Raw genomic sequence first — 14,472 nt, 5'->3', positions numbered from 1 at the left:
CCAACCAAGGACAATTTCAGTGAGCTCTCAGTTATGGAAACAAGTAAGGCCAGGATTTATCTCCAAGTCAGTGCTGCAGGATTGGGTCCAAATTGGGTTTTGCATGTGTGAGCACTGCAGAATGTGGTCCTAGTTTGGTAGTAAAGAAAAAACGTCTTCCAAGTAGTACACTATTTACTCACAAATTAGGAAGTGACTAGTGGGGGGGGGGAATGCTTCTTGCCAACACATCTGTTTCTTATCAAGAAATCAGATCCAAGTCCTTGCTGATTCTTGCATCACGCCACTTATTCCAGTGGTTCCGTCTAAACTTTTTGAAACTGCTGTTATCCCATCATCACCACATGAATAGTAGAGTGCAGAGACACCAGTCTGGTCTCACTTCAGATTGATTTCATTAGGAGCAGGAGCCTTTAAGGGAAAAACTCCAAATGACTTCAATAGAGCAGAAATTAGTGCTCTATCACACTTGAGTGATGATATTTATAATATTTAGTGGAAAGCAAACTGCATATTCTTTGTATTATGATATACATCCCACATGAACTATACATAATATGAAGTAATTTAAAATTTGTTCAGTCCTGAAAACCTTATGTGCATGTAACATTAAAAATCAATGCAGAGTTTGCCTGACCCTGACTCTCCAGATCCTGGTATTTATTAATGGTCTTCTGTATTTGTTTTTGAAAAAAAAACAACCACTTATATAATGCTTCTCAAACAAATCCAGAAGTTTATTGAAGCAAGTTTATACATTTTAAATGAGCAATTATTTATTCATTGGTTGAAAACAGGAAGAACAAGAAATTGTTCATTAGCACACGAAAATCTTACCCTAACATTAACTTCAACCAACTATTAAGAAGCACTTTTGTATCTGTACAGAACACCTTAATTTTCACTCTGAAAAAAAAATTTGTTTAAGCAAAAGAAGAAACTCAAAGTAATAATTACAAAATGTTTGGAATCTCAAATCCTGTCCTATGCAGTTTTATCAAATCAGTTACAAGAACTACATAGCACTTATGAAATACAGCTGCATGGGAAATCACCAAAATTTAGGCATAGATTTTGTAGCATACTTGGAAAACAACTAAAAGACTCTGCTAAAATTTTGAGCCATAATTTGTTTATATTTTATGCCGTTCATTGCCCAACTTTTCATTAAGATTATTTCAAAGTTTTTATTTGTCTTGTCTATTTTAATGTATATCATTATAGAAAAATTCAGGCTAATAACCTTTGATAAAATGTTATAAGCACACCTAGTTGCATAGATGTCATGTACAAAGATAGTAGTATTAACAAAAACATAAAATTAGTCAAAGAATAGCATCTTCATATGAGACATATGCAACCTAAATATGTATCTGATGCTTATGCAGTACACACTGTGTGTATATATACACACACATTTTACACACACACACACACACACACACTCCTTCAATACATACATACATACATAGATTTGGACCAAATTTTATCAACAGGTTCGCATACATTTACTCATATCTATATGTTTTATGTACAACTGTGTACAAACTTTGGTCCTTCAGGCTTTTAAATGCACATTAAAAAGAAAACATAAAAAGAACAATATACCATTTTAATGTTGTAGGCTTTTTTCCCCCATATTTTTGTTCCTGAAGAAATAGCTATCGTTTTCTATAGGGCTAGCAATGCATGAAATCAATCTTTTCTCTGTCAGGACATAGTCTGCCCTCATTCTTTGCAAAACTATTACTGAAATGGATGGAAGCTCCATTAGTACTGTGGAGGCAGAATATAGCTTAATTAGAATGCAGTTCCAATTATTTCTATTATTTCCCCTTTTGAATGCTTAGAGAGATATTGGGCCCAATCTTGCTCTGAATGAAAAGCATATTTAGGGTCAACATGCCCAATATTTAACTAGCCAAACAATAACTAGGGCTCAGTCTTGTTAAATCCCAAATCCTCTTTATTTTGACCTACCAACAACAGAGGTAATTTGTTTCTGATCAGAGGTATGAGCATGCATGTGATGCAAGTATATTTATAAATATACCACTGCTCTTCCACTCTGCTTGATTTTTCATTCTCAAGAGCATGCTGGAAATTCAAATCGGAGTCCTGCATATCACCAGCAAAATTACTGAAAACTTCCATACCTGATGTGCTCAAAAGAATGGAGCAGACAGGTAGAACAGAATGACAGTGTGATAGGTGTGCCTCCAAAACCACACAAAAATGATAGGTCTCATTTTAGGATCACGAGCCTCAACGTTGTCCTTTTAAGAGATTCTTAGGACTTCTAACAAACAGCAAAATTTGTTCAAGGAGCTTCAAAACCAAGCTTTCATGAAAATGTGTTATTAAAGTACTCAGATGCTATAGGAATAACACACAGCAAAGCGTAAGTTGTAGTGGGATACTGGCACACTTTAAGAGTAGTTATGATGATGAATTATGGTTACATGTCAGTACACTTCAGTTGGCAACCATGAAGCAGTGTCTCAATTAAAATTATGACCATGAAACGAAGTGTTAATTATTTTATAAACAAAAAATAAAGTTAACTTTAGAAAAACTATGGTCATTAGTACTCTTTCCAGAGCAATTGCCCACATTCCACTGCTTTGTATGTCATTAATACTTTTCATAAAATAATTTACAGCAGTTCAAAATAGTTTATTTAGCAATATGGTACATTTCATGATATGGCTACTGCTGTAGTTAATTGTTCATGACTAGTGCCTTGACAAGCTTGAAGTGCCACACTATGATACTCACAAGTGCTGTTATTGCACTTGAAGAAGACCTGTCTCTTCTGTGCAACTGGCTCAGGTTGGAATGGGGATGAATTTGGTAGATTTTGATTATTTGGGTGAACCCCTCCACACATCCAAACTGTTTGTTGGGCTTCTGTTGTTGGTAAAAGAAGTCTGTCTTCTGCTAACGCTGTCAGAATCTTCTTTACTCAGCTTTTGTTTTATTTTTTGACAGCAAGGGAAGCTCTGTATACAGTCTTGCAGGAGGTGTCCACTAAAGAACATGTAGATCCATGGATTGCAACAACTGTTCAGACTGGCCAACAGAGCAGTGACTGTAATGACAGTGTTTTCAGAATCTATTTAAAAAAAAAAAAGTATACTGTTTTAGTAGCAGAATTAAAGGAACATTGCCAACATACAGTCAATTTCTTCATTAACCATTTGATTTTTTATGTTAATTGTTGAACAGAAATGAGAAAAGCAATCCTGGAACTGAACAACAACGGACATTTAACACTGTAATAAATACTGTCACTGGTCTGGTTGGGTGCCCTCTATTGGCGGCCCTTTAGATTGTTGTGGGGGAATCCAGCTTCTGGATCCCCAGGTGTTATAAACCCAAGCACTGTCCCAGTCTTGGGATCCCCAGGCACATTGTTAGAATGAAGACCCGCTCTCTTACACTCCATCTGGAGAGCTGTGAACTCATGGCACCCTACCCAGCCCCTGTAAACAGTATGAACTCCTCAGGCTCCCCCATCTCTTACACACATCTCTCCCATAATCTCACCAAAGGTGAGAGACTTCTAGTTTACCTCTCCAAGGGGCCATCATGTGGAAAGTGTTACATATAACACAGACATACAATCCAGAGTTCTACAATGCTGCTGCTCTTCACTTAATCACATGAGAAATACACAGATCCATACAAAAATAATAAACTTCATGCACTTCCCTTCCTCAGTTTCCTCACCACTCCAGATCATTCTTTGGGCTGGAGTCAGGGACTGTCCAGCATCCTTCTGTTACTTGCATGCTGACACATGGAGTATTCTCCCCTCAGCTAGTCCTCTGACCTAGGCTGCCCATGCCCTTCCTTCCTCCCCTGTAAGTCTTTATTTAAAGCCCTAACTGGTCACCTGGCTTCCTTTGCTCTGCACCTGGTAAATTTCCATTTTTTTCCAGTTCCCCCTCCCCTCAGAGAGGGAACGTAAAACTGTTTCTCCTTTAGACCAGAGCTCATCCATTCTTCCAAGTTGTTATCACCTGAATAGAGTCCTTGAGTTCTATGACCCTCCTAGACCAGATACGAGGAGGAAGTGACACAGCCCTCCTAGCCCACAGTGGATACAACAAAGCTGATTCAGCAATTTTCACAGTAACCACTTCATATCAACCAGAATTCAGCAGTTGTACAGATAGATCCTCCAAATCATCCCAAGGACACAATCAGGAAGTCCTTAGTCAGGTAAAACTCCGATAGAAGTTAACTGGACTTTTATCTGAGTAAAGATTAATTACTTCTGGTTTGGGATCTAAGAACCCAAGACAACAAAGCACTTCAGCACATGTTAACCTGTAAGTGTCAGCAGTTCCATTGACACGGAGGCTATGCATACCCTACCACTTATGCTGGTAATACTCATGTCGCTCAGGGCTATGAATTAGCCACCACCCTGAGCGACATAAATTACACTGACCTAAGTGCCGGGATGGACAGCACTATGTTGGTGGGACAGCTTCTCCTGCTGATATAGCTACTGCAGCTTGTTGGGGGCGGGGATTAATTCCCGTCATTTTAAAGTGAGTACACTAGAGATCTTACAGCGACGCAGCTGCAGCTCTCTAGTGTAGCCATAGCCTAAGTAAGTGCTTTGCTGGACAGGAGCCTTCAATCCCAAACCTGAAGTCCAAATTCGATTAGGTAAGAGTGAAATTGACATCACTGGCAAAACACTAGCTTCAGCAAGGCCAGGATTTCACCCTAAGTTTTTTCTTCCAAAATGTATATAGGCGCTGATCCAAAGTCCATTGAAGTCAATAGAAAGACTTTGAATCAGGTCCATAATGCTAGAGATCAGAGAAAGATGCTCTGTTTTTTTCCTTCAACTAAACTTTGTCATAGAAAAAAATTCATCCTCTTACCTCTACTAGTTTAATTAAATTGTCAGACTCTTTCAAGTACTTAGTATATTCAATTAAAAGTGGCCTCACTTTATGAATATTAAGTCTCCACAGTGATATATTCACTGTGTTGTACAGTTCTACAAGATTTTTAGAATGTCTCTTCATATTAATCTCTCTATTTAACAAGTGAAATGTCCTGACAGGTTTTTTTTTCTCCTTTTGAAATCGAAATTATATTAGTCTGCCTCAAACCTTCAATTCTATTTATATTTGATCAACTATGGTATGTATTGTGATTGAACTCAATCCCACATTTCTTGGTAATCAAAGTTCCCACTATTGTCAATGACAGTCTGAAATACAAAAGTACAATATAGTATCATCATCTAACGTTTGTGGCTTCCAGCTTTCACTTTACATGTTTTTACATATATATATGTATGCGTACATTATAATGAATGAAAATTACTTCCAGAATTTTATCCATAGCAAGGGCAAAATGAATTCACTGTGGTATTTCTGGAATAGACTTTTTAATTTAAAAACAAAAAGCACATCTAGAGTTTTGAATTTTGGGGAAACATTTTACTAAATTATGTTTGTTCAAATTAATTCAGCAAATGTTTTAATCAGAACCATTTACCTTTTATTAAATCAGAAAGCAAATGTGACCATTTCCTTCCAAAAGAGCTGATTGTTTACAAACAGCAAATTTATAATCTCTAAAAGCTTTTGTAAAACATTTGAGCTTAGCACTTTTTTTAGGCTGATGATACTTTGATATTTTCCTTGGCTGTGTACAGATAGCTGAAGTGTCAGACACACCGTGAACACCTGGGAAATGCAAAATTCTCTTCTTTTTCTATGTTTTTCAAAAGGTAGAAGTATTACAAGGCAAACATTTAAGTCATCACAGAACTTTCAAGCAGGCATACAAAATGGTTGGCAGCCTTCCTGGTTACTCTAGGGTAGTGGTTCTCAAACTTTTTGTATTGGTGATCCCTTTCGAACACCAAGCCTCTGAGTGCAACCCCCCCTTAGAAATTAAAAACACATTTTTAATATTTAACTCTATGTTAAATACTAAATTTAAACCCTATTGCTTAAAATGAATTTACCTTTTCTCACTGCTTTTAAATTAAGATTAAAACACATTTTTATCAAATTAAATATAAGTGGAAAATTTATTTTTAAGTAGAATTTTATTTTAATACTTGACTGCAATTAATGACCTGAAGCAGCCAAAAAATCAGTGAGATGGATGATGCTGTTTGACACAAGAAGTTTTATTTTTGGTGTTGTTTTAGAAAGGGCGCATCTGATGTCGTCCTTCACATCAAGCCGGTTTCAAGATTTTGTCTTTATTGTGAGAAGGCTGGAGAATCCACTCTCGCATTCGTAGGTAGTGGGAAATGGCAGAAGTACTCTCAGGGCCATTTCAGACACCAGTGGGTATTCACTTGCAACTGAGCACCAGAACTGGTTTAGAGGCAGCTGTGTGAATTTTGCTTTCACTTCATCGTCATTGATCATGTCAACAAACTGTTCCTGTGCGTGAATATCATCAGTAGGTAACTGCTCAGCTGTCACACTGAAAGGGTTCTTCACCGGGGAATGGAGTGCTTCTGGTAGCACTGGGAAGTAGTGTGAGAACTCTTCATGAAGGGCTCTCAAATATTCACTGATCGCTGACTTGAGAGCGCTATCAACGTTAACTTCCTCCTCCTCGCTGAATGAGGAAAGTGTCGGAAACATGCCATATCTGTCTGTGTCCAGCTTCCTGCACCACAGATCCAACTTCATCTGGAAGGCTTTGATTTTATTAGTCAGGTCTATTAATGTTGAACATTTTCCCTGAAGTGACAGATTGAGATCTTTAAGATTGAGATCTTTAAGGCTACCAAAGATATCAACTAGGTATGCCAAGCAGAGAAGCCATTTCTTGTCATTGAACATTTTGTTCAGCTCTTGTTTCTGTTTTCGCAGGAAAAACTCTGCCATCTCTTCACAAAGTACAAAAATGTGCTTTAATGCACATCCCCTAGAAAGCCACTGGCCTTGAGTGTGGAAAAGCAGAACTTCATATTCACCACCCATTTCATTCCAGAGCTCTCAGAAGAGACGACTATTCAGAGCATGAGCTTTAATGTAGTTCACTGCTCATATAACAACATCCACCACAGCATTAAGGCATATTGGCAATGTCTTTGCAGCTAGGACTTGACGATGGCTTCCACAATGAGTGACAATCACATTAGGTGAGACACACTTTACCTTCTGCTGAAAGCCAGACCGTGCACCCATGATTGCTGGAGCACCATCAGTACAGATACCACAAAGGTTTTTCCACTCAATGCCATTGCTTTCGAAAAAAGGCATTCACCTTATTGAAAATGGCCTGTGCTGTTGTGGTTGTTTCAAGTTGTTCACAGAGTAAGAACTCATCCTTAACATCCCCGGTATTTACACACCGTACGAATGCTATCAGTTGTGCGCAGTGAGTAACATCAGTGGTTTTATCAAGTTGCAGGCTGAACATACTGAAAGCAGAATGTTTAATTTCGTGCACAATTTGTTTTTTGATGTCTTCAGACATCTCACTTATTCTGCGTTGCACGGTATCGTTAGACGTAGAGAGCATATTCAGTTTTTTGGCAGTATCATTGCCAACCATGAGTGCCACAATCTCATTGCCTGCTGGCAGAATAAGCGCCTCACCTGCTGTATGCGGCGCTTTGGTACGGACAGTTCATAGTGGCACAACGTAAGAGGCCTCCAGAACTGAGGACGTTTGCTGTCGGAAACTTCCATCAGCATCAGGCCTGGCTGCCTTTGTTGGGTCTTCTCTGCGTTTGAAAAAATCCATGTTTTGATTTTTATGCTCAGAATGTCTAGTGCCAAGATGTCGCTGCAGTTTGCATGGTTTCATTGATTCAGCAGACAAAACTTCACCGCCAATGACGCATTGCGGTTTTTCAATATCAGAGGTGATGATACTGGTAAAACCAAGTTTAATGTAAGACTCGAGATACTTTCATTTTTTAGCGGTTTTAGCAGTACAGGTGGCCATTATTTTCAGGAGTAAGTTTGCACTTGTGTGTCTGATTGTTAATTAATAAAGTACTTGTTCAGCTGCTAAAGAATCAAGCCCTCTAATGTTGTCTCAGTACCAGGGCCAGCTATAGGAAAAATGGTGCCCTGGGCAAACTTCTATTTGGCGCCCTTTCTTTGGAGGTGGAGTAGAGTTGGGGGTGGAGCTGGGCTGGAGGAGCTTGGGGCTCTGAGATCCGCACCTGGTGGTGATGGTGGCTCACAACCAAGTGCCTGGCCGGGCTCCCAGCAGGTGGCAGGGCTTGGGGCTGACAACCCTGTGTGTGGCAGGGCTGGGGGTTAACAACTTTGTGCCTGGCTAACCCTGATAACCCTCAGCATGGCCAGGCTCCACCTGACAACCCCAGTACAGGGGTCCGGGCTCACAGCATCCTGGATGCCCCAGCTCGGGGCTCACAGCCCCGCTCCTGCTTGGGGTTGGGGATCACAACACCGCGCCTGGCCGGTGCTGAGGCTCGCAGCCCCGCAACAAGGCAGGATTAATCTTTTGTGGGCCCAGCAGCAAACATATTTGTGTGCCCCCATGGAGGCAATGGAACATGGGGTGGGGAAGTCCGTCCCCGGAGCAAGGGGCTGGTCAGGGGCAATGGGGCATAGCAAGGCAGGGGCAGTCCCACCTCGCCCAGTGTGAGGACACCATTTAGAAACGCGTGCTCCTGCAACCATGGGGGTGGGCCCATGCCGTGCTCCTGCAACCCCCAGTGCCCCCCCCCGACTCCCTATACCCAGCCCCCCCACATCATCACCCCTGCCCAGCGCACCCCACCCTCAGCCCAACCACAACTGCCCAGCACCCAACACTTCCTAATGCTCCAACACGCACAGATCTCCCCCACCTCCACTGCCCAGTGTCCTTCCCCACAGCCCCACCACCACATCTACATAACAACCCCACAACAGACCCCCACTGCCCAGCACCGCAAAACACACAAACCTCCCCCACTCCCCCAAGCCCTGCCCCCGGCCCTGCTGAGCCGGCACAGAGCAGGGATTCCCCCTCCCAGCACAGTGCTAGGGGGCAGGACAGCTGAAGCTCGGGAGCACAGAGCAGTCCTGGGGCCCCACCCAGCCCTACCCACCTGGCACTGGTGCTGCCCATGGCAGAGGAGGCATTTGCTTGCATGAGGGGGTGGGGGAGCCACCAACGTCCCCAGCCTGCTGCTTCCGCAGAGCCACAGGGAGAGGCACCCCCTGCCCCCAGGGAGCCCGAAGTGGACAGTCACTAGCCCGGACTGGCAGTGGCAGAGAGGAGCCTGCTGCTGGCCAAGAAGAGCAAGCAGTGGATGGGAGAAAGGGGTCACGGCATAGGTGCAGACTTTTGGTTTTGCTGGTCGGTGCCCCATCCTGGCTCCACCCCCTCCCCCAAAGCCCTACCCCCACTCAACCTCTTCCTGCCCTCGCTTTGCCCTATCCCCCTCGACAACCCTGAATGCCTCCTGCCTGCCGACCCCCCCCAATGCCTCCCAACTGCTGCTCACTCCTTTCTGCCCCCTTCTGCCTTAAGGGCAAAGTGTGTGTGCTGGAGGGTGCTCTCCCAGTTTTGAGGGGAAGCTATTTTCAGCATATTTATACACTTTCATTCTAGTTATTGAATGTGTGTCTATCATTGGTATCTCCCCTTCCTGATGTTTCCCACTCTCCACCTGTGTCCCTTTTCCCGGCTCTCTCTCTGCTCCCCATCTGCTATCGGCTCTGTCTAGCTCCCACTCCCACCCACACACTCAAAGCAGCTCTGTCTCCCCCTAACCCCACCCCCTGCGGCCAGCCCAGAAACTGCCCGCCCTGACACAGAGAGCAATTTAATTCAACAGCCCAGCACAGAAATGTCCCATTCATTCATCCTGCTGTATGGCTGTTGTGTGGCTCCAGCTCCTCCCAGTCCCCAGGGCTGCAGCCCACCCCCGACTCCCTCACACACTCTGCAGCTTTTGTGGGAGGGGAGCCCCTCGTGGAACCATAGTCAAAGGCAAGGGGGGAAGAGGGGGTTGATTCCTCCTCTGGGCTGCTACAGCCTGAGATGAGCTCAGGTGTTCCAAGGTGAAGCAAGGCAGCATCTCCTGACTTGAAGCTGATGCGGTGGGGGGAATGCAATCAAAGGATTCCCTGTGAGCTGGAGGGGGGAGTGTGGATCCAGGGAAAGGAAATCAATACTTCCTGACACGGGGAGGAGGGGATGCTGATCTGGGGGGTGGGGGAATAAACTTCCTCTCTGGGAGGAAAAGCCCCTCAGGCAGGCTTGATCTGGGGGAGGGAGGGGGAGAGAAAGGGAGAAAACAGCTTTGAGCTGGGCAAGCGTTATTTTGTCAGGCATGAGAGCCGGCCAGGGAGAAGAGCCTGCAGGGAGGATGTGACTAGAAGTACTGGTGTGTTGCCCCCTCCTGTCCCTCCATGCACAGGGGAAGGGATGCAGATCCCCAGGGCCTGGGTCAGAACCGTAGGGGTTGGGAGTTCCCAGAGCCCGTGTGGGAGGGGTCCGGGCACAGGCAGGTCCGGGCTGGGGGAGGCTACTCATTTGTGGCTGGGGCTGCAGTGAAGCCCATCTCACCTTTGGCCATAGCCAGGCACACCCAACTGGCTGGACGGAGCACTGGGAGGGGGTGAGCTGCTGGCCCCAGCCCAAGTTCGCTCATCAGACACAAGGGCAAGCTTTTCTTAAAGAGCCATGTCCTTTGATTTGTCCCCCTGCCTAGCACTAAGGGGGTCTGCATCTGGTTTCTCCTGGCTGGAGTGGGGCACAGGTATTGGAGGAGACACCAGAGTGGGCTGAGAACGGCTGGCTTGGTCCTCGAGAAACCCCCTGACCCGTACTCCCCCCATTACCCTCCTGCAGCCAGCCGAGAAGCTGCCTGCCTGTCTCCTCCCAGCCCCCTGCCAAGAAGCTGCCCACACCCCATCTCTCCCACCCCTCCACAGCTAGCACAGAAGCTGCCTTGCCCTGGCTGCTTGTCCCCCTAGCCTAGCTCCCTCTGCCCTGAAAATTAAAAGGGCTCACATCTGCCTGCAGTGGAAGGTGGGAGCTTCAGCAGCCTCAGGCGAAACAGCTGATAGGTGGGAGACTTTGCGCCAAACCGATGATTGGCCGCAGCCAGCCAAAGAGCTGATGAGGGCTGCTGCGCATGCTAAATAGCTGATTGGCAGTTGCCAACAGCTGATCTTCCCGGTGGCGCTTGTGGGTCATGGGGTGGGGAGGAACTGGCAGGCAGGGACAGGGGTTGGAGAGAAGCCCTGGGCTGGCCAACTGAGTGGAGCAAATGGTGGGGGGAGAAGCCGGGGGTGTAGAGGAGCCAGCTGCTCTGGGCGCAGCGCAAGTGAGTGGGCTGGGCCGGAGCCCCTTTTGAATGTGGGCCCGCCCCAAGGCGCCACTGGCGCCATTGTAAACCCTGTACTGCCCTGCAGCCCAGCGCCTGGCCAGAGCTCACAGCCCCGCTCCTGGCCAGGGTTGGGGTCAGGGCTCGCAGCCCCACAGTCCCCCATGGAGGTCAGGGTTGGGACTCACAACCCCGCATCAGGGTCGGGGCTTGTGGTTGCAGGCCAGCGCAGGGGTCGAGACTTGTGGCTCGCAGCCCCGCTCCTGGCCAGGGTTGGGGTCGTGGCTCGCAGTCCCACAGCTGCACCCAAGGGTCAGGGCTCATGGTCAGGGCTCACAGCCCGGTGCAGGGGTCGGGGCTCACAGTTCGCAGCCGCGCGCTGGGGTTGGAGCTTGTGACTCCCCACATAACCAGGTCACGACCTCCAGTTTGAGAGCCAATAGTTTAGAACAATCACGTTAAAACAAACAAAAAAACACCACATTTGTAATAGTATGGAGTTCAAAAAGATTTGCTCGTATCAGTTGAACATTGTGTTTTGATCTAACCCAAGCAAGACAGCAAGGCATTGCATCCAGTCCTGCAGTTCTTATTCATAGAACACACTCACTGAAGTCAGGGGTATTTGTCCATGTACTGTATGATTTAGCCCCTCAAGGTTACCTAGCTGTGGTACACTGTAGAATCTTCCCTAGATCTCTAAAGGGTCTGATTTTGCTCTCATTTACTTCAGTGAGAGCAGGATCAGGCTCTAGGTTTACACCCCTTCCAGACACAAACTTTACAATGAAGTGGAATCCCCAGATTAGTTATTTATTTTCTCCTTTTAATCTATTTGAATGCAGGTAAGTGGCAAAACTGAAATGCATACAAGACTGACAGGAGAAGGCTTTCCAGGTAGCAGCTGCATTTCATTAATTATTGCACCAGAGCATTATGTCTGTCACTCAGTAGCAAAAGTAAAACAGTAAGTGAGAAAACATTCCTGTGGTTATTTGCAAGTTACTTAACTCATACATGCAATATAAACACAAGTAATCCTTTAGTTTATGTAAAACTTTTTCAGAAACATGATGATTTTTATTCAACGTTTCCCTAAAGAAATAATTGAGGTGGAGACAAATCGTGCCATCAGTTTTTCAGCAGAACTCCACATTTGTTTTACCAGGGAGAGTTGCTTAAAATCAAAAGCCCCATTATTCAAATTGTTCCTCAAGAACAACTGAAACAGCTGGGTTTCCTTGTCAGAGCCCGCAGGGTCATAACAGCAACTATCAAGGGCAAACTATTAATTGTAAAAAAGGCAGGGTTTATTGCTCTGAGTGAAACTAACTCATTTCCCCATTATAGTCTAAAGAGATAATCTTTGGTCTGCATTTTCCCTCTGCTCCCCCAACACACCCACAGCAGAAGGCAGGGGAAGTACTTTACATCTCTCCCTCAGAATCTTTTCTGAGTTACTTCGGTGTGAGTACGGAGTCACTCCGGAGTGGCAGCAAGGTAAATCAGAGCAGAGGCTGGACACCTGCGCCTCCCCTTCACCTACCGATCCAGGAGAACTGCGGGTCCCAGACGGACCACATCTGGACAGTGAAGAAGGGCGCCCAGCAGGCGATGTAGGCCGAGACGATCACGAAGGTCATCTTGACGGTGCGGATCTTGGCCCGGGAGATGGTCTTGACGCTGCTGACACACGGGGTGGGCAGAAGCCCCCGGCGGAAGGCGCCGCCGGGGGGCCCAGCCGCCGCGGCCACCGCCACCGCCCCGGGCTTGCGGCGGGCCTCGCCGCCCCCTTCCCCGCGCCGGCGGGTCTTGCCGCGGACGTTGCGCCAGAGGTGGCCGCAGATGAAGCCGTAGCAGGTGGCCAGGACCAGCACGGGCGCCACGAAGATGCCGCCGGTGATCCAGGTGACGTAGGCGCGGGGCCCCCAGGGCTGCACGAAGTGCGCCCAGCAGTCGTAGACCTGCGAGCCGCGCTCCACCTCGCTGAGGGAGAAGATGAAGTACTGCGGGGTGCTGAGCAGCAGGCTGAGCGCCCAGGCGGCCGCCACCATGGCGTGCGGGCGGCGGGCGGGCTGGCGCAGGGTCTGCAGCGGGCGGCACACGGCCACGTAGCGGTCGGCCGTCATGGCCACCAGCAGGTAGGCCGAGGCGAACATGCCGAAGACCTGCAGGTGCTTCACCACGCGGCACAGCCCGTCGGGCCCGTGGAAGCGGAAGGTCACCTCCCAGCACAGCTGCGGCAGCACCTGGAAGAAGGCCACGGCCAGGTCGGCCAGGCTGAGGTGGCGGATGAAGAGGTGCATGCGCGAGGCCTTGCGGGCCGTGCGGCGCAGCGCCACCAGCACGAGGCCGTTGCCCAGCAGCGCCGCCGCGAAGGTCAGCGCCAGCACGGCGATCTCCAGCTTGGCCAGCTCCTCGTCCCGCCCGTAGGGGTCCCAGCCGGCCGCGCGGCTCGCGTTGGGGGCGGCGGAGCCGGGCGCCGGGCTGGGGCTGCTCCCCGCCGCCCGCCGCCACTGGCTGCCGTTCCCGGCCGCCGGCGCGTCTCCCCACGAGGGCCCGGGGCTGGCGGCCGAGCGCATGGTGCCGCCCGGCGGGACCCTGCACTCGCACCTCCCGCTCGCTCGCTCGCTTCGCCGCCGCTCGGCCCCTGGCTCCCGCCGCCGGTTGTCTGCGAGCGAGCGCCGGGGGCCGGTGCCTTTATCCCGCCGGGCGGGGAGGGGCGCGGCCGTCTCCGAGGCTGGTCAGCGCTTGACGCCAGCCGCCCCCTCCCCCGCTTCGCTTTGCAGCGCCGCCGCTGCCCCCGGGGCACAGGAGCTGAGCTCTCTACCCGCCCCCCCCCCCGCTTCGGTACCTTCCTCCAGCCCCTCCCCGGGCTCCCCCCGTTCCCACGCGCCCCGGGGTGGTGGACCAGGTTCTCTCCCGCATCGGCCGCTCCCTGGGATCGCTCCTTTCTCTGCCCAAGGAGAATGAGGGGCGCGTCCCCCCTGCAGGGGCATGGGCTCCGGCGCTGTCCGTCAATGCAAGCAGGGGGAAGGCGGGGGCGATCGGCACCTTCACACCTTAGTCTGTGAAACTCCCTTTGCCTGCCCCTCGGTCCCCAGAAGGCTGCGGTGTCTTATTGCGCTGGGGAAGAGTTGCTGAGCGGGGCAGCAGGAGGGGAAGGG

At 48.3% G+C, this 14,472-nt stretch overlaps 1 protein-coding gene across 1 annotated transcript; it reads right to left on the bottom strand.

Moving 5' to 3' along the window:
* Positions 1 to 782: 782 nt before the first annotated feature.
* On the bottom strand, positions 783 to 14,089 carry AVPR1A (arginine vasopressin receptor 1A). The gene is made up of 2 exons (XM_073327912.2): positions 12,852 to 14,089; positions 783 to 3,115 (listed from the first exon to the last, which is right to left on the bottom strand). The coding sequence occupies exons 1-2, from the start codon at positions 13,885 to 13,887 to the stop codon at positions 2,865 to 2,867; spliced, it is 1,287 nt and encodes a 428-aa protein (XP_073184013.1). The 5' UTR covers positions 13,888 to 14,089; the 3' UTR covers positions 783 to 2,864.
* Between the last annotated feature and the right edge of the window lie 383 nt (positions 14,090 to 14,472).

Source organism: Lepidochelys kempii, chromosome 1 (assembly GCF_965140285.1).
Source record: "Lepidochelys kempii isolate rLepKem1 chromosome 1, rLepKem1.hap1, whole genome shotgun sequence".
NCBI classification, from domain to species: domain Eukaryota; kingdom Metazoa; phylum Chordata; order Testudines; family Cheloniidae; genus Lepidochelys; species Lepidochelys kempii.
This window is presented reverse-complemented; position numbering and strand designations above follow the sequence as displayed.

Bases quoted from the DNA above. Each gene is read 5' to 3' on its own strand.
- AVPR1A (XM_073327912.2), bottom strand. From the start codon at position 13,887: ATGCGCTCGGCCGCCAGCCCCGGGCCCTCGTGGGGAGACGCGCCGGCG. The intron at 3,116-12,851 runs GTAGGTGAAGGG...TTTTTTAAATAG, and splicing joins CCCGCAGTTCTCCTGGATCG to ATTCTGAAAACACTGTCATT.